Source organism: Ascaphus truei, chromosome 4 (genome assembly GCF_040206685.1).
Source record: "Ascaphus truei isolate aAscTru1 chromosome 4, aAscTru1.hap1, whole genome shotgun sequence".
Taxonomy (NCBI): Eukaryota; Metazoa; Chordata; class Amphibia; order Anura; family Ascaphidae; genus Ascaphus; species Ascaphus truei.
Genome location: NC_134486.1, coordinates 404,417,456 through 404,442,774, shown reverse-complemented (window position 1 = coordinate 404,442,774; position 25,319 = coordinate 404,417,456). Strand labels below are relative to the sequence as shown.

The 25,319-nt window shown below is 47.7% G+C and overlaps 1 protein-coding gene across 1 annotated transcript in view; it reads right to left on the bottom strand.

Moving 5' to 3' along the window:
• Positions 1-22,973: 22,973 nt before the first annotated feature.
• Positions 22,974-25,319, bottom strand: part of LOC142492446 (serine protease 55-like) — a 27,171-nt gene continuing 24,825 nt past the window's right edge. The window contains exons 5-6 of the mRNA XM_075595083.1: positions 23,736-23,826; positions 22,974-23,096 (exon numbers count right to left, since the gene is read on the bottom strand). Coding sequence (XP_075451198.1) covers positions 22,974-23,096; positions 23,736-23,826 — 214 coding nt within the window. The remainder of the gene's footprint in view (positions 23,097-23,735; positions 23,827-25,319) is intronic.

The window sequence follows — 25,319 nt, the reverse complement described above, 5'->3', positions numbered from 1 at the left end:
CCCTGTGGATGTACCGCTACCCGTGTCGGAGTCCGCTTCATCGGAGGAGCAAACCAGCCCGATATCGGGAGTGATGCGCCTACCGGCGGGCCACTACAGCGGTGAGGGAAAAGAACCAGGCCTTACCTGCTAAGCAGCGGAGTTGAGTCTCGAGGTGCCGAGATCACCTGTGCGGAGACAACCGGAGCGGAGGAGTCCCACAGCCGTGGTGACTCTCAGCGGGGAAGGCGAGAAAACACCATCCCGAGCCGACGGAGCGGTGAGACACACCCTTACCCTCCACAGGCGCCGATGGTGGTGACGGCGAAGGAAGGCCCAGCCAAGGCCCGAGCGGAGCGGCGAGAAAAACCATCACTTGGTGGATGTCATTCTGGAGGAAGAGGTTCCGGTGGGGAACCCAACCCAAGATGGTGGCGTCTCGTCCCGCGAGATCGATTACATCACTTCCGGCGGACACAGCGGAGCTGGCTGGAAGCAACCAGCGTCACCACAACCACCGTGCAGCACTGGGCTGCCAGAAGAGGTGGCCAGGTACCGGCAGACCCTGCGGAGTCTAGGGAAGAAGATGGGTGAGCCTGAATTGCCCAGCGGTGGTACCGGTCGGGGCATCGCCAAGCTGCGGAGCATCATACCGCAGCGTAAGGACACTTCCCCCTTCCCCTTGCCCAAGGCCACTGCCCCAGCGCCTGCCCCTGTCACGTCTCCCTCGGGGTCCCGATCGAGCCAAGGGTGGTCTGGGGAGTCACAGGGTGCCTCAGAGGAGAGGCCTAAGGACTGGGGTGATTGTGTGATCTCTGATGAAGGGGGATCAGGGAGGGAAGTGGTAACCTATGTGAAGTCTCCGGTGATGAACCCTACTGTAATTAAGCATGGGGCTAAAGGGAAATTCAAGCGTTATTGTATGCCCACTCATTCCAGTGGAAAGTCTGGGGATTTGGGTAATGTTGTTCATATTGTACCTGCTGCTCGGGTAAACCCCTATGTGCCTCCAGTATCAGATCAGTATCAGATCAGATGAAAATTGGTATAATGAGACAGCAGAAAAGATAGCTTACATCTCCAGGAGATGCCTTAAAGCTGCAGTTCAGTCTTTTTTATTTTTTTACTTTAATAGTTTTATGTGGGCAATCTCTAATTACCTAAAGAACTGTATAGCTGCCGGTCAATTCGTTCTCCATGTATTGATAGGTTGAAATTTGGTGACATAATTAGTGAAGTGATCTGTTTATATTCTGCTTGACTGGCAGTGGAAGCTCATGAATATTCATGAGCACTCCTGCACTGACAAGTGCTAGAGGGAGGGCAGGGCTGACAAAGGGGTGTGCCAGGGATTGTGACAGGACATGAAGGGGCAGCGCCTTAGCAAATGGCTGTTAAAATAGAATACAAGAAAATTGGTCTTTCAAAGTTGTTTTTTTTAAAACAGAAAATGCTGAAAGTATTTTTTCTTACTACAGAACTGATTTATTAAAAAAAACACACATGCAGGATATTGACTGAGCTGCAGCTTTAAGGAAGTGTATGGGCATGATCCTCTCAGTCCACTAGCATCCAGAGGCAGGAATTATGGGCTGATTGTGGGTGTCCAGTATGTTACCCGGAGTGTTATAGTCATTCTGCTCTTAACCCAGTGGACCATGCTGTGTGCAGGCCACCTTAAGAGGGTATGGTGGTACTATATATCCTGAGGGTAAGGTAGTAAAGAAACTCGATCTCAGGCTTTAGTATTAAAATGGATATTCCAGCAGGGAATAATCCTGGTTATACATCATCTAAGTTAGGATGTTTTCTGTTGATATGTTCTGTGATAGTGTATTTCTATTCAATGTGTATTGTGGTGTTTTGCAGTGCTACCTGAAGGAAGGTTCCACAAATTTAGATCCCATCCGGGTCGTTGGGTTCCACCAGGGGGAGAATGTAGCCGCCATGTGTAAAATTGGTGTACATATATCCTTCATACTGGCAGTAATCCTGGTAAGTATGCAGGTTTGCCAGTAACAATCATGGAGGTTTGCCCTCACACCCTGGTGAAGTGTCATATGTACACAAGGGAAGTGACAACATGCTCTGTGTCCACTATTAGTTACACAGAGGCGAGTCTGTTTCTGAGTCTATATAAGACACAGAACTGCCAAAAGTTAGGTTCAGTCTGTGTTCTGACTGTGTTCAGGAGAGTCATGTGGAGGTCTGCAACAGTGTTGCAGTGTCTGATGCAAGAGCTGTGAGTCTGTGCAGCTCAAGTGGCAGTGAGAGACAAGCTGATGAATCTCCCTTAGGGGAGAGGTGGAGAGCCACTCTATTAGGAGAGATGGAACCTTCCCAATGCAGTGCAGCAAAGAGATGAGCGGCTAAGCATGACTGCGATGAGGGGCAGTCTGTCCATTAAGATGTTAATAAAGATGCCCTTGTTCACTACAACCCTTCTGTGTGAGTGTGGAGTCATTCTACAGAAGGAGGTACCACAGAGGAGGTCCTCATCAGATACATCCCCCTGCTGCCACAGAGATCCTGATGAGGTGGAGGCGCTGCATCGTATGTGAGTAGGACTCAGAGCACACTACCTCAGATGCCTGTCATGCTGATATCCCCATACCAACCAAGCGGGAGACTCAGGAGTCCTGTAAGCTAGCAGGTGCACCACACGACATACAGACATGTAATGGGGCCAGGAGACTACAGGGGCCAATGTGAGATTGGGTGGGGGCCCGAAAAACCGTTACATAACATTATGCAATGTTTTTCTTTGAGCAAATTCACATTTGTCCTCTTAATTCAAAACCAAAAACCTTTTGACGAGTTTTGGCAAAGCAAAAACATAAACAGTTTAAGAACAAAAACACAGCGTCAAGTGCACATCTCCAGTTATAAATAACCAAAACGCTGTAATTTATACCGCGTTGTGGGATGAGTGAGTAAGCCTAAAAGGATAAAGATCTATACAATAGAATGAAACACGGTCAAAACAACATTTGAAACGACATTAATTTGCAGATTTTGTCATCAAATTGTCCTAGTATTCTCAAACTTCAGTTAAATATGAAAATTTTTGGCCAGCTTAATTCTCACACTGTGTGCTATTATACGATCCTATAAAACAGGGGTGAGCAAACTTTTTATGCCGAGCCCCCCTTTTCATCCATGAAATTTCTCGGGCCTCCCCTGCCTGATGCCATCAAAATCACATGAAAAATAAAAAAAACTTTATTAAACGGTATACAATGTAGCCAGGTCCCCCCTTGCGCACTCACCCCCCTCCTTCCGCCACGCAAGCGGGCCGGTTGCCGGGGACGCGAGCGGGCCGGGTGCCGGGGACGCGAGCGGGCCGGTTGCCGGGGACGCGAGCGGGCCGGTTGCCAAGGCCGCGATCGCGTTGCCACCGGCACGGCAGCTCGGGAAGCAGGGCGCCGCCATAGATAGGGCTGTGGCGCATGCGCAGTGAGTACAGACAGCGCGAGAGGCCCCAGAGAGCTCGCGCATGCGCGAGACGAGACTGCCAGCCCCCAGGGTGCATAGGGGCAGAGACACATGACCCCAGGGAGCCAATAGGGCTGAAGGACTGCCTGGCAAAGGAAAAGATACATTTTGCGGGGTTTTGCAGTAACGCAGGCAGTCAGGATCCGGACCAGCTAGGGGAAAGAGGTAAATGCAGGGGTCAGTGACCCTCTGCATTAGGCCAGCAGCCCCCAAGGTCCCAGTTAGGTCCTGAGTCACTAAGTAGTTTGTGGAGCTGTAGGGACAGGCCCTAGATAGGGACACTGCCCCATTAATTGGTTGATTAGTCAGGGACACAGTGCTGAAGCCGTGCGGCCCTGCGAGGTGGGTTCTGGGCTCAGACCACCACCAAAGACCCTAAGACTAATGTGACATTATCCGCACTGGACTTTCAACCCACGCGGTGTGGAGGACAACGTCGGATCGTGCGGATCCCCATTGATATCGCGGTACCCGTGGCTGGAGCCCCGGGCAGGTAACCTGCAACTCATGTGCACCAACCAGGCCTATCATCAAACATAGTGGCTGCGCAGTCACACATATACACGCACGTTGATATTTGACCTTGGGAGTGCGAGACATTTGGGTGGGGGTTACTGGACACAGGGTGGGATCATTCTGTGGGAGGTTAGCGTCCGCCGTGGCGTAGAGTGGTTAGCGTCCGCCGTGGCGCAGAGTGGTTAGCATCCGCCGTGGCGCATAGAGGTTAGCATCCTGCGTGACGCAGTAGGTGTCTCCCCGAGAGAGGGACACAGGTTATATTGTGGTACTGCCGTGATACGTTGTTTGCATGTTAGTAAAGTCCTTAGTTATTATACCTCACCGTGTATGTTATCATTGATTGTCCTGCGAGGAACCACTCCCCCTCTGGTGGGAGCCATCGCAGGTGGAGGCGCTGCATCATTGTAAGTATTATCCCTAGTGTAATTGCCCCAGGTTCCCCGTGGCGGAAGCTCAGCCCTCCTGTGAGCCAACAGGTTATGCACCACACCTGACTAACAATATATGTTTCCTGCACCCACACAGTAGAATCTGCGATTGGGGGGGGGGGAAACCCGTTACATTTGGAGGCGCTGCTGAGATTCAGACCTGGGGTGCCCTATTCAAAACCGAATCACCAAAAATCAGCATCATGGTAATTCCCTCACGTCAAGAGGTCCACGCGTGGGCCACCACCGTCCGTGAACCCCCTAGACACGTGGTTGCAGTAGGGAACGTCCCGGCGTTAGTGCCTGAAACTGACATCCGGAACTCACTGAGCAAGCTCTTAGGCGCAGATAGAATATGGAAACAAAAAAAGAACAGCGCAAAAAAACCATTGTGTAGTATATTTAAAAATTATTTATAGTATAAAGGTGAGTATTGCACGTACATCAACAATAAGGGTTAATAGCATGACATGTTAGGGACATGTTACCACTCTGTAGGTACAGCAGGATTCAGACACCGGTTGCAGGACGTTCACCCTCAGAATGCTGGTGTATGATTCCAAAGTAAGCAGCTCAGCGTTGGGAACCTTCCCACACCGTCACGGAGCTCTCAGCAGGGTTAATCGCCACGCTGCTTCCGGGTTACTCCACGCCGGCGTGTGACGTCATCAGGCGGCGTCTCTATGCTGGTCGCGTCTTTGATGCGTCACTGTCTCACATTCAGCAGTCCAGCGGCACACAGAGTCCCAAACACGTCCCGTAGCAGAACAAATGTTCGATTTAAAACCGCAATGGGGAAACAAAAATATAAGAATGAAGGAACGCGCCCTCTCCTACGCGTTTCGTACTTCCGTACTTCGTCAGGGAATGAAGGAGGAGGTTCCGAGGGCGGTTCTTATACACACAGCATTACTGCTATTGGCCGGGCTGATTGACTTCAACTCCCCCCACCTGGAGAGACACTTAGTCATCCCGTGGGGGCGCTCGATCAACAATTAAACATACATAAGATAAACACTAAAATTAATAAACTTTAATATCATATATTGATGCAGACAGGCTCTAAAAATAAAGAAACAAAAGTTAAGCACACCGAAAAATCACACTTTAAAACGATGTATAATGCTATCTCACAGTTTAGAATAAACCATAGATTTACATATGACTTCTAGCAAGTATATATAGCTTCATATGAAAATCTATATGCTAATGAAATGGTGAAGGAATAGATCTTAGGGGATGGACATTAATTATAGAAATTCAGAGAGAAAGAGTACCTAAATTAAACTTTTTATAATATAAAACTCGCAATTGAGTAAAAATAATATATAAAACTGAAAACACTGGTATTAGGGATTGATTAAAAGAGGGACCATACGTCAATCTCCTCATTGAGACCTGATGGAGACAAAGTCTGGAGTTTATATATCCACAAACTTTCTTGTTTGGACAGTTTTTTATCTCTGTCTCCACCACGTCTTCCTGATTGTACAGTCTGGATCCCTATATATGTTAAGAGTGAGGGGTCACAGTCATGTTTGATCTTAAAATGCCTAGACACGCTATGTTGTTCAAATCCTAGTCTAATATTTCTAGCGTGTTCTAGAATCCTCACTCTTAGGAATCTTTTGGTTCGCCCTACATATTGATATCCACAGGGACACTGTAATAAGTAAACCACATATGTGGTTTTGCAAGAAATACAATCTTTCACTGTAAACTTTTCTTTTGTTGCATTGGATACGAATGATTTACGGTTAGAATTTAACATTGAACAGGCTTTGCACTTCCCGCAGCAATAGTTGCCGCTTGGTTTACTCGGCATCCATGGTACCGCTAGTGATGTATTAAGTGAAGTACCAATATCGCTGGGCGCTAGGAAGTGTTTGAGTGTCTTTGCCCGACGATAAATAAAGCTTGGATTTTTTTGGAGGGAGGGGCCCAATACAGGATCATTACAGAGAATATTCCAGTTCCTGTTTATTATTTTTTGTACACTGGTACTAACTGAGCTAAACTCTGTAATGAAGGGAATTCTAATTGTTGCATCTGCTACATCATTTATAATTCTTTTATTCTGAATCAGCAGTGAGTCCCTATCCATTCTAACAACTTCTTCGAGTGAGCTGAGCAAGAGAGCCTTATCATACCCACGTTCCAAGAATTTTTCAAAAAGGGTGACCGATTGGGTTTCAAAGTCAGCCTGGAGACTGTAGTTGCGTTTAATACGCTGTGACAAACGCCCCTCTTTTGTAGTGCCGACGCCTGTCTGGGTTCTTCCCGACACAGTCTTCTAGGGTTATTTAATACAAAAACAGGATCATGCAAAGTATTAAGCTGCTTAACTCAGGCTTCTGCCTGCTTTATTTTCATCCAAGTAATGTACTGCAGCTTTAACATGTGAAGGTTAGAGGTACTCAGATACTTTCATTCAGCAGTTCACACATTTCAGTGTTACAGTATTTCCCACATTGTTATTTCAAGTAAAAAAGAAACCAAATGATATAAACAAAATCCTATCCCTTTCAGGGATCTAACTACACATAGAATCAGCCTCTAACTGCTGCTGGGCCAACTAACCTGGTTCCCCCAGTTTAAAACAATGCCCTCTCAATTAGGGTCACTAGATACAGCATAGTCCATTACAAACAGTAATACATCTTTGTTTGGCTTATCTGTTTTGTGGTGGGTACTCGGACCCAGGTGTCCGGCAAATCCTCTGGGACTGTGATACTTGGAGGGGCCGTCAACCCCGAAACTGGAAACAGGGGAGCAGCGATACCCCCAGCCTCCAGGCTCTAAGGAGAGAGAGTGAAATGCAAAACCTCTCTGCTCTAAGTACCTGTGCATGTGATTAGAAGAGCAGGTGAGGGAGAACTAGAGCCATTGTAATCTGTGGTCTGGATTTTCCATCCAGCTGCCTGAGTTAATGGGAAGATGTGGAACGGATCATTTTTAACTATTCCTGCACTTTCTGACCTAAAATGGGGCAGAAAGCTGCCTAACATCTTTGGACTATGTCACAACGCATAAACTGACTTTTGGGTATGTTGTCAACCCCAGATCTTTTGTGGTTGCTGGATGACAGAAGGAAGCTGTTGCAATCCACTTTTTAAAAAAAAAGTCTTTGTATTGATGTTTTCACCGACCCTTGACATTAAACTAAGGTCTAGAAAGTCTATCTGACTAACATGTGACTCAGATGTAAATTTCAAGTTGTAGTCGTTTTGGTTCAGATAGACCTTAAAGAGCTCCAAGGTGTCCTCACTACCCTCCCAGACACACAAGACGTCATCGATATATCTTTGCCAAACAATAACCCGATTAGCGAATGGGTTATTGTGCCAAATAAAGTTAGCTTCCCATATCCCCATGTATATGTTCGCATAACTGGGAGCAAATCGCGTCCCCATGGCTGTGCCACACAACTGTAAATAAAACTGATTTAAAAATAGAAAATAGTTGTGTGACAAAATAAAGGTGATGGCATCGATAATGAAATCACAGTTTAGAGGGTGAAGATCCATATCTTTAGATAACGTCTCCTTTACTGCCTCAATCCCTTTATCATGGGGAATACATGTATAAAGGGATTGTACGTCAAACGTTGCCCATCTGTAACCTTCCTGCCATTGTATTGTTTTGACTAGGTTTAAGACGGCAGTGGTGTCTTTAATGTAAGATGGCAGTATTTTTACATATTTTTGTAGGAAAAAATCCACATACTGTGACAAGTTTGACGTTACGGAACTGGAATATTCTCTGTAATGATCCTGTATTGGGCCCCTCCCTCCAAAAAAATCCAAGCTTTATTTATCGTCGGGCAAAGACACTCAAACACTTCCTAGCGCCCAGCGATATTGGTACTTCACCTAATACATCACTAGCGGTACCATGGATGCCGAGTAAACCAAGCGGCAACTATTGCTGCGGGAAGTGCAAAGCCTGTTCAATGTTAAATTCTAACCGTAAATCATTCGTATCCAATGCAACAAAAGAAAAGTTTACAGTGAAAGATTGTATTTCTTGCAAAACCACATATGTGGTTTACTTATTACAGTGTCCCTGTGGATATCAATATGTAGGGCGAACCAAAAGATTCCTAAGAGTGAGGATTCTAGAACACGCTAGAAATATTAGACTAGGATTTGAACAACATAGCGTGTCTAGGCATTTTAAGATCAAACATGACTGTGACCCCTCACTCTTAACATATATAGGGATCCAGACTGTACAATCAGGAAGACGTGGTGGAGACAGAGATAAAAAACTGTCCAAACAAGAAAGTTTGTGGATATATAAACTCCAGACTTTGTCTCCATCAGGTCTCAATGAGGAGATTGACGTATGGTCCCTCTTTTAATCAATCCCTAATACCAGTGTTTTCAGTTTTATATATTATTTTTACTCAATTGCGAGTTTTATATTATAAAAAGTTTAATTTAGGTACTCTTTCTCTCTGAATTTCTATAATTAATGTCCATCCCCTAAGATCTATTCCTTCACCATTTCATTAGCATATAGATTTTCATATGAAGCTATATATACTTGCTAGAAGTCATATGTAAATCTATGGTTTATTCTAAACTGTGAGATAGCATTATACATCGTTTTAAAGTGTGATTTTTCGGTGTGCTTAACTTTTGTTTCTTTATTTTTAGAGCCTGTCTGCATCAATATATGATATTAAAGTTTATTAATTTTAGTGTTTATCTTATGTATGTTTAATTGTTGATCGAGCGCCCCCACGGGATGACTAAGTGTCTCTCCAGGTGGGGGGAGTTGAAGTCAATCAGCCCGGCCAATAGCAGTAATGCTGTGTGTATAAGAACCGCCCTCGGAACCTCCTCCTTCATTCCCTGACGAAGTACGGAAGTACGAAACGCGTAGGAGAGGGCGCGTTCCTTCATTCTTATATTTTTGTTTCCCCATTGCGGTTTTAAATCGAACATTTGTTCTGCTACGGGACGTGTTTGGGACTCTGTGTGCCGCTGGACTGCTGAATGTGAGACAGTGACGCATCAAAGACGCGACCAGCATAGAGACGCCGCCTGATGACGTCACACGCCGGCGTGGAGTAACCCGGAAGCAGCGTGGCGATTAACCCTGCTGAGAGCTCCGTGACGGTGTGGGAAGGTTCCCCAACGCTGAGCTGCTTACTTTGGAATCATACACCAGCATTCTGAGGGTGAACGTCCTGCAACCGGTGTCTGAATCCTGCTGTACCTATAGAGTGGTAACATGTCCCTAACATGTCATGCTATTAACCCTTATTGTTGATGTACGTGCAATACTCACCTTTATACTATAAATAATTTTTAAATATACTACACAATGGTTTTTTTGCGCTGTTCTTTTTTTGTTTCCATGTAGCCTTGGTGTTTGAGCCATTCCCACAGACCAGCTGCACAAAACCTCACCCGTAAAGGTTGTATTGTATATTTTATACATACCTTTATATGTAAATCACTTTTCCTATCACAATCACTTATGAGCGCAAGTCCTGTTTTTGTTTTCACGCAGATAGAATATGGTACCGTGGCAGGGTGTTCGACTCTACTTATCATTTGAGTGCACTACTATTCACCGTAAGCCGGGGCATATGCCCTGAAGCGGCCCCGAACATTCTAGTAGCCCCCGACTGCCCGCCAGAAGGATACCCCTTATATACTCGGACTCACCAGTAATAAGGGAAATGTTCTCACTAAGAGCCCCTCCTCAAGATCCAGACGAACCGTCCACAAGTACTTGGACACCCCGTACACCCGTGTCAAGTACCCCAAACCGGGTTGACCATCCCCAACCCAAAGTCTCCTTTACCCCAAGCGCCCTCCCAGAAGCCAGTAGTTGGGCGGACAGCACTCCCTCTCCACCCAACACCGTACCCCGCGAGGTAAACTCCCGGCCTATTGGAGAGAGAGCAACGAACGAAGGTTCCATAATGGAACTGACGCTACCCCAATTTGTAGAAGCCCTCACTGTGGCATCCCAGTCGCAAAGCTACCGGAAGCTTAAGTCCTTCTCTGGAATACTTCCCATACCCTAGGGGGAGGAAGGAATAGACATTTGGAGGGAGAATGCCGTAAAAGTAGTAGAGGAGTGGTCATGCACTGACACTGTAAAGCGGCAGCGCATCATGGAATGCCTCAGGCCCCTTGCGTCTACTATGTTAACCATCCACAGGGACCAACACCCAGAGTTGACAGCGTTGGAAATGGTGGCGTTCCTGTTGGAAGCGTATGGGCTAGCAGAAGATGAAGGGGCGCTCTGGACGAAGTACTTCAATCTTTATCAGAAAGAGGGGGAAGACTTGTCGGCTTTTATCCACCGTCTACAGCTAGTTTTGGGGATCCTACTCAATCGTAAGCTAGTCCTCGCCTCTGGGATGGATGAAGCGCTCCATAAGCAGTATCTGCGGGGATCAAACCCCACTCACCCCATCGCCAACATGCTCCGCAGCAAGATAATGGATGGAGGCCCCTATAAGTTCACCGAGTTACTGCGACAAGTGAAAACACAGGAGGCTCATGTTATGCTACATGCTAACGCAAGACCTAAGAGCACCTCTGCATCCAAGGGTAAGGGTCCTACGGAAAAGAAGGAAGAGTCGGAGGCCCCATCCAAGGGGTACAAACCAAGACCCCCCAACTAACCATCTTCCCCGTCCACGAGTCGACCCGAAAGCCGCCCGGTTGTGTGCTACAACTGCGGTAAGAAGGGTCACGTCCTCCGTAACTGTCCAGAAAGAGAAGGTCCTCCAGAGGAACACCCTCCCGATAGAGGGAAATCAGCCCGATCCATGGTCTGCAGCGTACCTGCACCAGAAGCTGACCCCGAAGTCTCTCCTTCTGGAAACACGGATGCCATTACTGATTCTGGCCCCCGTGATGACACCTCACCCTGTGAAGCTTACAATCAAGTGGGCCCTGCGGCCATCGTGCCCGTAGTACTGGAAGGGATATACGCATCGGCCCTATTGGACACCGGGTCACAGGTAACCATAATATATCGCAAGTTCTACGACCAGCACCTTCAACACTGCCCCCTGGGGCCGGCCGAGCATATGAAGGTTAGGGGGTTAAGTAATGAAGACTATCCCATCGATGGGATTGTAAGGGTCCAGCTGGAAATACTCCAACTGAACACGGGCAAGAAGCACCCCATGCACGTAACGGCCATGGTATGCCCGGAACCCCAAGACCATTGCAAGTACCCCATCATCTTGGGAACCAATGCGGACATAGTACAAGCGATAATCCGAGCCTACTTGAAAGAGACCAACGAATTGCCACTGGCCGATTCACTCCTAGATCCCATCTTACGAGAAGAGTGCCACCGGGTATATGCCTTGGAGCGTCATGGGGATCTCTACAATCGTCAACACGGACTGACGACCATATTACCAGGGGGAGTACAAAAGATGGCCGTCTGGTGTTGTTACCCCGACCGAGATGAGAATGATCAACTGTTCTCGATGGAGAGTACACCTGACGAAGAGGAGGTTCATAGAGGGTATAGAGTAATACCCGAAGTGAGGGAATGGACGGCTAAGATCCCCCTTCAAACCCACGTGTATGTGCAGAATCTCTCCCCCTTTCCGCTGGAATTTGATGTCGATCAAAAGTTGGGATGCGTATATCCGGTCAGCAAGGTGGAAACCACGCCTCAGGTGAAGGCGGTGGTTGCGAAAGAACGGTTAGCCGATCTGAATTTCGACTTCGGTGAATCGGCGCTGTCCAGCCAGTGGAAAGAACGGCTGACTACCCAGCTGCTCCAACGACGACATGTGTTCTCCACGAGTGAGATGGATGTGGGGTGCAGTCGCAGTGCCCAACATACCATTAGACTGAGCGATACCACCCCATTCCGGGAACGCTCGCGTCGCATTGCCCCGCGTGATGTGGACGATGTGAGGAATGCCCTACAAAACATGGAGACAGCAGGGATCGTGACGGAGTCCCGGGGGCCCTATGCGTCGCCCATAGTGGTAGTGCGGAAAAAGAACGGGTCCGTGCGATTGTGTGTCGACTATCGAACCCTGAACAATCGTACAATACCGGATCAGTACAACCTTCCGAGTATTGAAGAGATCCTGAATGCGCTGAAAGGCAGTCAGTGGTTTAGCGTGCTCGACCTCCGATCCGGGTATTACCAGGTGCCTATGACTGCGGAAGACCAGGAGAAGACAGCTTTCGTCTGCCCCTTGGGATTCTACCAGTTCACACGTATGCCCCAAGGTATATGTGGGGCACCTGCTACTTTCCAAAGGCTGATGGAGAAGACTATCGGGGACATGAGCCCGCGGGAGTGTCTCGTATACCTGGATGACATCATCGTCTTCGGAAGAACTCTAGAAGAACATGAAGAGCGGTTACTTAAGGTGATAGACCGTCTGGGAAATGAAGGGCTGAAATTGTCACTAGACAAGTGTCGATTTTGCCATACTTCAGTGACCTACGTGGGACACATCGTGTCCGCCCAAGGGATCGCCACCGACCCCGCCAAGGTGGAAGCAGTCGTGAACTGGCCTCGTTCCGAGAATGTCGCGGAGCTGCGATCCTTCCTGGGATTCTGCGGGTACTACCATCGGTTCGTGGAAGGATACTCTAGTAAGGCAAAACCCTTCAACAACCTGCTGAAGATATACCCCGAAGACACAGGGAGGAAGACTGTATCTGCTCGCCAACCGTTTGGCGATAGATGGACGTCTGAGTGCGAACAGGCCTTTTCGAAATTGAAGAAATGTCTGACCGAAGCACCGGTGCTGGCGTATGCTGATCCTGAACAGCCGTATGTTCTGCACGTGGATGCCAGTCTAAATGGACTGGGCGCCGTTCTGCACCAGAAGCACCCCGAGGGCCTTAGGCCTGTCGCCTATATCAGTCGCAGCCTGACTCCCAGTGAACAGAGGTACCCCGTCCACAAGTTGGAGTTTCTGGCCCTCAAGTGGGCTATCACCGAGAAGCTCCACGATTACCTGTACGGTGTCACCTTTGAAGTAAGGACGGATAACAACCCCCTCACACACATCAATACGTCGGCCAAACTAGATGCAGCGGGTCACCGCTGGCAGGCCGCCCTCAGCATCTACAGCTTCTCCTTGAAGTATAAGCCGGGACCATTGAATATCGGGGCGGACGCCCTCTCCCGAAGGCCAGGACTACTGGCTACCCCAGATGATGAGGAATGGGAAGAACTTCCAGGACCCGGAGTGCGGGCCATGTGTAGAACTGCCGCCATAATTAACGACCAGGTAGCCTTCTCAGAATTACGAGTGGCCGATTCCTTGGGATGCCAGTCGTAGGCTGTCCCCGCCACCTACTGCGACCCAAAGGGGATGCACCTCACCCACGATAAGGTGTTCCGGTGGAAAGATCTGGTAGACTACCAAATACGAGACCCGGTCGTTAGTATCATCCGGAGCGCCGTTGAAAAGAAGAACCCAGCCCTTCTGAAACGCGCGCCCAATGACTTGGTGGCCTTGCTCATGCGGGAATGGGAAAAATTCGAAATAGACAATTGCTTGCTCTATCGGGTGGTGCAATACCACAACCACCCAGATAGGAGACAACTAGTCCTCCCTAAGAACTTACAATACCTGGTGTTGCAGTCCCTACATGATGATCACGGACATCTTGGTATAGACAAGACTTTTGGGTTAGTCAGAGATCGCTTTTTCTGGCCCAAGATGCGAGAGGCCGTTGAACGTCACTGACGCCGCTGTACTAGGTGTATACAGCGCAAGACCCTGCCTACACGAGCTGCCCCCATGGGCCATCTAAAAAGTTCTGGTCCTATGGACCTTGTGTGTATGGATTTTCTGTGTATTGAGCCTGATAGCCGGGGAATATGCAACCTGCTGTTCATCACAGACCATTACACTCGGTATGCTCAAGCCTTCCCTACTAAAGACCAGAAAGCCATCACTGTGGCGAAGATACTATGGGAAAAGTACTTTGTACATTACGGCCTTCCCAACCGCCTTCACTCTGACCAAGGACGGGATTTCAAGAGTACATTGATCAGGGAACTGCTCAAAATGCTGAATATTGCCAAATCCCAAACAACCCCGTATCACCCCGAAGGGGATGCACTACCCGAACGTTTTAATCGGACTCTACTAGACATGCTTGGAACACTACAGAGTGCTCAGAAATCGGAATGGAGTCGACATGTGGAGGCCTTGGTGCATGCGTACAACTGCACCAGACACGAGTCAACGGGATTCTCCCCCTACTTCCTTATGTTTGGGCGAGAGGCGAGATTGCCAGTGGATGTGCGTCTTAGAGTCTCAACGGATGGGATTCATAATGCTACCCATTTCAAATATGTGCAACGACTCAAAGACAGCTTGCAGCAGGCGTACCAGCAGGCCGAGAAATCCACCACTAAGCTAAACGCTGACAACAAGAGGCGATACGACCATAAGGTCAGATATAGGGAACTTCGGCCGGGGGATGCGGTGTTGCTTCGCAATCTCGGAGTCCCGGGAAAACACAAATTGGCCGACCGCTAGAGAGACGGAGTGTATGAAATAGAATCCCAGATGCCTGGCCTCCCGGTCTATCGCATCAAAGACACTGATGGCCGGGTAAAGGTATGGCACCGTAATCATCTTCTTCCCATCCCACAAGTGGAAGATGAAGAGACAGAGGTACTGGCCACACCGCTCAACGGTGAGCCCGACGTATCAGAGTTGGGTCAAGAGACTGTCGATAACGAGACCCACCCTGAAACTTTGCAAGATCCTATGGAAGGACCCTCTCAAAGGGACTTCCCCACAGAGGGGGCATCTCCCGGAGGAGCTACGGGTAAAGGGCCCCGTAGGCCAATGCCTACTAAGGCGGCACCAACAGGCCAGCCTTTGGATCCACAGAGCCCGAGCTTTGTGCCTAACAGAGACTGTACAGAGACAATTCTCCCCTCAAGGGAAGAGGCTGAGCCTCAGGACTGTGTGTACTACTCCCCCGAGGGAGTAGCAGAGGAACAACTCCGTAGGAGCCAAAGAGTCAGGTACCCTCCAACTCGGGTAACCTATGATCAAGTTGGGGCACCCCATTATGAGGCTCAGCAGTGGGCTCGCAGCAAAGTACAGTCAGTTATTGTGATGTTCAGTGAAATGTGTAATCTGATTTAGAGCTGATGATAGTGAACTCACAGTTGGTTGTTGAAGTTTTCATTATATAATTATGTTACGCCATTTTCGTTATATAACCTTTGTATATAGTTGCATTGCATGGTGTCCCAAGCGAGGACGTTGGGGATTTTACCAGGGGGAGGATGTAGCCAGGTCCCCCCTTGCGCACTCACCCCCTCCTTCCACCACGCGAGCGGGCCAGTTGCCGGGGACGCGAGTGGGCCGGGTGCCGGGGACGCGAGCGGGCCGGTTGCCGGGGACGCGAGCGGGCCGGTTGCCAAGGCCGCGATCGCGTTGCCACCGGCACGGCGGCTCGGGAAGCAGGGCGCCGCCATAGATAGGGCTGTGGCGCATGCGCAGTGAGTACAGACAGCGCGAGAGGCCCCAGAGAGCTCGCGCATGCGCGAGACGAGACTGCCAGCCCCCAGGGTGCATAGGGGCAGAGACACATGACCCCAGGGAGCCAATAGGGCTGAAGGACTGCCTGGCAAAGGAAAAGATACATTTTGCGGGGTTTTGCAGTCACGCAGGCAGTCAGGATCCGGACCAGCTAGGGGAAAGAGGTAAATGCAGGGGTCAGTGACCCTCTGCATTAGGCCAGCAGCCCCCAAGGTCCCAGTTAGGTCCTGAGTCACTAAGTAGTTTGTGGAGCTGTAGGGACAGGCCCTAGATAGGGACACTGCCCCATTAATTGGTTGATTAGTCAGGGACACAGTGCTGAAGCCGTGCGGCCCTGCGAGGTGGGTTCTGGGCTCAGACCACCACCAAAGACCCTAAGACTAATGTGACATTATCCGCGCTGGACTTTCAACCCATGCGGTGTGGAGGACAACGTCGGATCGTGCGGATCCCCATTGATATCGCGGTACCCGTGGCTGGAGCCCCGGGCAGGTAACCTGCAACTCATGTGCACCAACCAGGCCTATCATCAAACATAGTGGCTGCGCAGTCACACATACACACGCACGTTGATATTTGACCTTGGGAGTGCGAGACATTTGGGTGGGGGTTACTGGACACAGGGTGGGATCATTCTGTGGGAGGTTAGCATCCGCCGTGGCATAGAGTGGTTAGCGTCCGCCGTGGCACAGAGTGCTTAGCGTCCGCCGTGGCGCATAGAGGTTAGCGTCCTGCGCGACGCAGTAGGTGTCTCCTCGAGAGAGGGACACAGGTTATATTGTGGTACTGCCGTGATACGTTGTTTGCATGTTAGTAAAGTCCTTAGTTATTATACCTCACCGTGTATGTTATCATTGATTGTCCTGCGAGGAACCACTCCCCCTCTGGTGGGAGCCATCGCAGGTGGAGGCGCTGCATCATTGTAAGTATTATCCCTAGTGTAATTGCCCCAGGTTCCCCGTGGCGGAAGCTCAGCCCTCCTGTGAGCCAACAGGTTATGCACCACACCTGACTAACAATATATGTTTCCTGCACCCACACAGTAGAATCTGCGATTGGGGGGGGGGGGAAACCCGTTACACAATGTAAATACAAATATGTCTAAATACTTACATATTTCAACAGCTTGCGGTTGCAAAATTTGGCTGCGTCCACGCTGCCGCTGAGAGCAGTGACTCAGACACTCACACACTACTGCAGACACTCACACACTGCTGCACACACTCACACACTGCTGCAGACACTCACACACTGCTGCAGACACACACACTGCTGCAGACACTCACACACTGCTGCAGACACTCTCACACACTGCTGCAGACACTCTCACACACTGCTGCAGACACTCTCACACACTACTGCACACACTCACACACTACTGCAGACACTCACACACACTGCTGCAGACACTCACACACTGCTGCAGACACTCTCACACACTACTGCAGACACTCTCACACACTGCTGCAGACACTCTCACACACTGCTGCAGACACACACACACACACTTTTACCTGGGGGGGAGGGGGTTAGTACTCTGCATGCTCCGGTCCCTGTGGGGGGGAAACAGAAAGGAGGAGGAGGGGCTGTCTGTGTGCAGGGAAGGCCCCACAGGAGCAGAGAAGCCGCAACGCCCCACCCCCACAGCAGAGCAGAGACACAGTAAGGCCCCGCCCCCACAGCAGAGCAGAGACACAGTAAGGCCCCGCCCCCACAGCAGAGAGCAGAGACACAGCAAGGCCCCGCCCCCACAGCAGAGAGCAGAGACACAGCAAGGCCCCGCCCCCACAGCAGAGAGCAGAGACACAGCAAGGCCACGCCCCCACAGCAAGGCCCCGCCCCCACAGCAGAGCAGAGACACAGTAAGGCCCCGCCCCCACAGCAGAGAGCAGAGACACAGCAATGCCCTGCCCCCACAGCAAGGCCCCGCTGGAGAGGGAGAAAGGGGGTGGCCCGGTATTAAAGGGGTTGCACCCCATATGGCCATCCCCTGACCTCACCAGAAAGACAAGGGGTTAACTGGATTGCGGTCCAGGGATGAGGTTTGCACCTTGTTATACCTTGAAAATGTATGTTCCCCTGTTCCCATGTTTCACCTTTAATGTTGTTTCCCAAGGCAGAGATTCCTTTGCACAAAGGGAAGCAGATGGTCAGAGGGGCGACCCAATGTCTAGAGACTAAGTATTAATTAATCAATAGACTCTGCCAGTCTAATTGTTACCTGAGGGCGGAGAATCATTAAACTGGAGTGGTTTGTAAGTGTTATGTCTACACCTACAAACAATGCAGATACTTAATTTGGTAGACTGGTCGTAGCCCCTGATTTAATTATGGGGCTACCCATAGAGTCCCAGTACACATGGGCTAATTAGCTGGGGGGCATGGGTTAATCTGTGTCTCCACGTTAGGGATTGGATACAGATAATTGTTCACCAATAGTCTGTATTCAATGTTAAGGATAGGGTTACACAGGTATATAAACTGTGTCAACCCTACAGTTTTTAGTTGTGCTTCTGATTCCACCTGGAATGTCACTGGATTGATGGAGAATTGCTAGCTGATACTTCTCCATTCCCCAACCCTAAGTGTTACCTTCTTGTCTGTTAATTGTACTATATTGATGTGTTCACCTTATTTAAGGAATAAATTATATTTTATTATATCTAAGCCTCGTTCAGTTCAACCCAGATATTTGGTGTTCATTATATCTTGTCATAAGCTACCGTGACACCCGCCCCCACAGCAGAGAGCAGAGACACAGTAAGGCCCCATCCCCACAGCAAGGCCTGCAACAATCAGAGAGCAGGGAAGCAGCACAGAGCTTGTTCAACCGCCAGTGCACAGCGTATGCCGGCACGCCGCCTGCGCCCCCCCTAAATTATCCTGCGCCCCCCAGTTTGCGCACCGCTGCTATAAAAAACCTAGTTTCCACTGACAGTCGAGGCACCGGACGGAAAGTTGTCCAGAAAGGCGGCTATTGTCTGTCATAACGATCACGCACTGTCTTGGGGTCAAACAAAAATGTAAATACTGAGTATCACCTCAACTCTCACATTATTACAACTTGAAAATAAATACATTTAATATAATATCACAAACTGTTAAACACTTCGATGTAACAATTTCATTCGCAACAAACTATCCCCCCAAAAAATCACAAAACACTTATTATTGTATTCTCAAGAAGGCCGTGATGTATGAACAGTTACACTGACAGTGTCTATACTGTGGGAAACCAAACAAAAACTTATTGTGCAGTTAATAATTATCACTGCCACCTAGACGTCAAAATCTACAGGTTGTTCTTGTATACAGGCATACCCTGTTTTAAGGACACTCACTTTAAGTACACTCACGAGTAAGGACATATCACCCAATAGGCAAACGGCAGCTCACGCATGCGCCTGTCAGCACGTCCTGAACAGCTATACCGGCTCCCTACATGTGCCGAAGCTGTGCGCAAGCGGGGAGACTATAGAGCCTGTTACAAATGCGTTATTTACATCAGTTATGCACGTATATGACGGTTGCAGTACAGTACATGCATGGATACATGGAAAAAAGGGAGTGCTTCACTTTAAGTACATTTTCGCTTTACATACTGTACATGCTCCGGTCCCATTGTGTACGTTAATGCGGGGTATGCCTTTAGTGTTCTTCTTGTATAGTGTTGTGTGTTGCCGTAGTTATCAATGTATTTTTTTTTTAAATATTGAATTTCTCTGAAATGGTCCAAGCAAATTGGCTGAAAATATAATACAAGTTGCAAAATAATATTTATTTTTTAACTTTTTGTATCACCAATCCGGTCGATGAGAAGGACCGGTAAAAATTTTTTTATCACTTCAAAAAACGGAAAAATAATTTCAAAATAGGGGCTAGACAGATTTGGTTGAAACTTCTGGCAGATCTAAGTTAGGACGGCAGAAATGTACCCTCAATATTTAATTAGAATCAGTCAAGGCGTTTGGCCTGTGGAGAGAACGCATGAACAAAAACAGACGGACACCCCCCCAAAGTGCCCCCAAGTCTAGTTGAAGTCTTCATTTCGCTCACTCATGCAATAACATTTTGTGCTTACAGACACACTTTTGTTCTGCCATACAGTAGTTTGTTTCCATCAGGAGAGTAGAATAATTTGGGGGGGTACACCTACATATTTTTCAGTCATTAAGTTGTTATTTTTTTCTATGTTATATTTTTCATATGATACATTTTATCATCTCTATATATGGTTTAAACTCATAATTTGGGGATTGCGAGTCACGTCTGCCTGTGTGGTGACACAATTTCAATATGTGTTTAGTAGAGTTTTAATAACCTTAGAAGATGAGTTATTTCTTCTTTTCTGTTATATGATATATATGATGTGCAAGATTAGGTTCATGTTTTCTTATTAACTTCGTTTTTCATACAATTATTTATAGATTACAATATATTGATGATATCATATGAGGAATGAGCATTTTTTGACCTCTTCATGACAATATTATTTTTTTGATGCACCAGATTCAATTACGATGTTTATTTATTTTGAATAAGGTTTTTATTTTGGGTAGAATTTAAGGTACAGAAATAGAAAACGGAGGTTGGCATAATTGCAAGGGAAACGATACAAGTAGATGTATACTGTGCAATCTAACAGATTATATTGATGTATTGAATGTACTATAATATTACTATAATAAATAAATGATCTGGTGACATCTCCAGCCCTGGAGCAGACCCCGGGGCTTGAGGCCCCAGTAACAGAGTTTAACTCACAGTGACAGCGCCTCCATCTTTTGCAGGCTCCAGGGATGTGGAGGCAATCCCTGCAGGAGAAATCACTTCCACTCCTCCTGACTGATTGCACACCAAGCCAAAGTATATTTGAATAGGAACAGTTTATTTATTGATCACTCTGCATACAGTATATACCGGTTACAGAACTCTCTTTGTGGCCGTCAGCCTTTGGATGGTCCCTGGACATCCACTCCAGTCAAAGGGCACCCGAAGCAGTCCTTACTCTTCCCTGACTCTCTAGCAGAGTCAGGGGAATGCTAAACACTCACTCTCCCCCAAGGGGAAGAGGAACAGAAGGTGCCAAAGCTCAGACACCCCTGTGTGTTACCAGCCTCTCTCAAGCGGGGAGAGGCACTGATTAAATTTAGGAAGTGCAACTCCCTTAGTACAAAGGGGGAAGGTACAATGTCATAGCCCAGAATTGTGCAGAACCCAGGCCTTGCCCCACCTCCTCCACTGTCACTCAAGTGAGCTGCTTCTGTGGGGAAAACCCAGGATTGGTCCTGCCATGGCCTGCACTGTTACCAGGTCTTACATGACAGTGGGGACAGAATGGTAGCCAAAACCAAGCATGGCTACATAGGGAAAAGGGTATCACACTGTCCCATAATCAACACACTCAATTTGGTGGAGTGTCACCTTTTATACCGGGGGGGGGGGCTTGTAACCCCGCCCCATAACAGGGTAGGTCCAGGTACTAACAGGCATCACACCATATACATGTGACCCCGTCAGTACCCTCCTCAGGTATGACACTCCAACTGCTGTTCTAGGCCTGCTCCTGGATAAGGCAACATAGTACCCATCCAGGCTGCAACAGCAGTATAGGCCCTGCGCAGGAAATTAACCCTAACACTGCCTGTTGCACTTGTTGATTAATCATGGGATGACCTTTTGTCTCTCCTCCTGATCATCACGATCAGTGTGACCTGTGGGTTGTCAAGTGACAACTAACGTAACTGACATCAGACGTTGAGTTTGCAACCACGACAAAAGGAAGATGAGTTGTATAATGGCGCTCAGACACTTTACAAAGCGCTGATTGCCAGAAACATCGTGTCTCATTATGCCTCTGTCATAGTGGGTACGTTTTGTGTTATTTACTGTACAGGGTCTGTGTGTTTTCATATAGTTTTTTTTCTTGCTTTTAAACTATATGTGCGTTTCAGCAACTATACTTGTTTTCTGCATTTTTATTCTCCACCATATACTTGTGCCTTCTCTTAACAATTTTTTCCACATTTTAGGACGCTAACATAAGAGGTCTTCAAAGATGGAATTATAGTGTTCAGACCTTTGAAAACCTGCCAGGTAAATACATTGTTATTGTTCAGTCCTCTAGATTGAAACAAGAAACTTTAAAATAAGATATCTGTGGGTCTTTGAAAGATCTGTACCCTATCCTTTCATAATGTTCAGATAAACATACAGCAAATCATTTTTCTTCTCTAGATTGAAAAACAAAGTCTTTAAATAAAAAGTACAATTGACTCACCAAATAACATACTATTCCTGAGTTTGTTGCAGCCTTTAGTACACTATATTCAGTGATATTCTGTGTTCAGCCTTTCCTTCAAGCCTACCTGTATATCGCTTCCGACTGTACACACTTCCCCCACATTATAAGCAAAATCTAAATCCATTTCTCTAATCCAATACAATACAGTACAGTAAGTATGGAAACTAAATATGTACTGAATGTATTGCTATACTCTGGTGTATTATACTTTATAGTGTACGCTTCCTGACTGTAGAGTAAGTATTTTTTTTACAGCTGCCTGATCCAGCAAAGGACTATTTCTTCCTCTGTTGCTCTTCAAAAATGGTAATACAGGGAGAAACCTGTCAACAGCAAAATTACTGGCAACAAAACAACCCTCTTGTTAAAACTAGCACACACCTCTATCACCCACATTCTGTGGCTGGAGTGATATCAGGTACCCTGCACCAAAACAAGAAAGCCGGGCAGCACTCAGCTTGGGGGTTGTGAGGGTGGGTGAAATGGAGGAGTGGGAGCTCGATCATGGAACCTTCGTAACTCCAGTCTCTCCCTAATGATTCCTGTCTCACCCTAAACAATAAATACACATTCTTTAAATGTACAACTTCTATTTGAGGGGCACGCACCAGCACAATCACTGTGTGGTTCATGGCATTGAAAAATAAACATGCAAAGGACAGTTCCCAGTTGACCTACTTGAGACCCCAACCTGACTCAAACAACCTCTTGGTCAAGTGGTGCTCGGGTTAGGGGTGGTAAGCCACCAGCATCTCCAGGACTGCGACCGGCTCTGCTGCTGCTGCTGCTGCTGCTGCTGCTGCTTTGGCCATCTTTCCTGTTTTAATTTCACTCTCTAGGTTTACGAATTACGGAACAGCACATGGGCTGCGTGGAACACATTTGCGTTTCATTGGATTTAAAAAGGGGGATGCCTTTTGTTTAGTAAGTTTTTTTTGTGCTTGCTACACACACCCCACTAAATGTGTAATTATGTATAATGTTATTTAAATAGTGGCAACAATGTATACCGTACTTATAATTATTCACAGAAGAACAAAAATCTAAAACCAATTACTGTAACCCATCCCCCAACAACAACACTCAACTACTCTAAAGAACACCCACACCCAACCACCCCACTACTGATAACACTTCCCTTCCCTCGACAACACCCCACTACAGTCTTCTCCGTACCCTTTTATTGGACAGTTTGGTGGACGGAGGTCTCTTCCTCGTGAGCTGGAGAAGGGTCTGGGTTCCAATACTGGGGCCTGTAACTCGGAATGCAGGGTGTCCTCGAGGCTGAAATAAATGCGGTTCAGCACCAGAGACCCCCTGCTTCAATACTGTGTTATTAAAATAACAGCCGTGTGATCTCCTATTAGAGGCGCGCAGCTAGAGTGACTAATTCAGTCTCACGCTGTAACGGATGTGCTCGCCACAAACCAGGACCGGACCGTGGGGTTAAAGGTGGGGATATGGAACCACCGACCTGGAGCCGCAAAGCCAGGTCCGGATTGCGGATTACGTAGTCATGGCTAGCCGGGTCAGGATTGGAGAGAGCAGCGTAGTCAATATCCAGGCTGGGATCAAGGCAGGCAGCACAGGAGCGATGGTCGGGGTCACAGGCTGGGGTCGGCATCAGGGAAGGCTTCAGCATAGTGAAGAACTCTGGAAGAGAGAAGCTTCAGCGCAGGAGATCCAGCGCAGGGAAGGCCTCAGGAATAGAGACGCTTCAGCACAGGGAAGATCCCCCGGAATAGAGAAGCTAGAGCGCAGGAGATCCAGCGCAGGCACTTCAGTACAGGAAAGGCCTCCGGAACAGAGAAGCTTCAGCTCAAGGGCTTCAGCACAGGGAAGGCCTCATTAGACAGGGTAGGTCTCTGGAAGCAATATAGGTCTCTGGAAGCAGGATATACTGCAGACAGGCAAAGCAGAGGTGCTTCTGACAAGCACAGGTTACACAAAGTGAAAGTTTTATGCTCAGCCCCTTCCTGGTGGAAGGGCTGACCCTAAATAGCATGGACAGCCAATAGGGGTAGAGTTGCACAGAAAGCAACATCAAGGCAAACTGCAATGTAAGTCCAGAAACAGCTGTTCCCAATTGCTCAGTTCAGGGAGAGATTTGCCTGGAACCTCTTCAGCCCTGTAAGGGCGAGTTCCAGCCAAACCCAGGACTGAACTCTTACACACGCTTACTATTCTATCTGCGCGTCTCTTACAGACAGTACTTTCTAATATCCAAATAAATAGATTGCAGCAGCACAGCTAAAGGGAGGCACATGGGTTTGCTCAGCAACATGTCATTGAAGGGAAAATTTGGAAGATAAATGGGCAGTCTGTAACAGGAACTTATCCCTGTTTAAATAAAGCAACCTCAGTGCTCTGAGAATTCAGCAGAGAGATAGTTAATTGCAGCCATTCAATTAACTAGTCTCCACATGGACTAATGAAAGCTCTGTAAAAATCCTGATGTGAGACACAGGAAAGAGATTCCTTAGCTCACAATTGGGCTGACATAAGGAGAAGGAGGACTGACTAGAGTTTTTCCTGAGCATACAACTATGGTGACAGAGGTAAGACCAGACTGTTATTCCTGGGAGCGATTTGACTGCAAAAGCCAGCAGCTGGAGAACCAGATAAGACTTTCTTATACATTTGCTCCCTGTTAAAGATGATATATGTTTTTGGGACTGGGAACTGGATAACCAGCCAGCCACAGCTAGATAGGGCATATACAGTACTGTCTAGTTATTCTCCAAAGTGGAGCAGGCTTTTTCTTTTATGTTTTGTGTTTACAGTGTTTAAAGGAACAGGCAACAAAGCCTTATATTAATTTCACCCTAAAACGGTCTCCATTTGCATACCTCTGCACACATCTCTTACACAGTCTTTACAACATTGCTAGAAAAGCACACTTACCAGTGTATACCCTTGGGTAATAAATATAAAAGAAACAAGGCAAAACCAATGTGGCTAAATATACAGGTAGGTAAGGAAATGGAAAGGAAGAGGCAGGCGTTTAGAGTCTTGAAGTCATTGAAGTCGTGAAGCGAAGCCTCTTCATATCAGAATT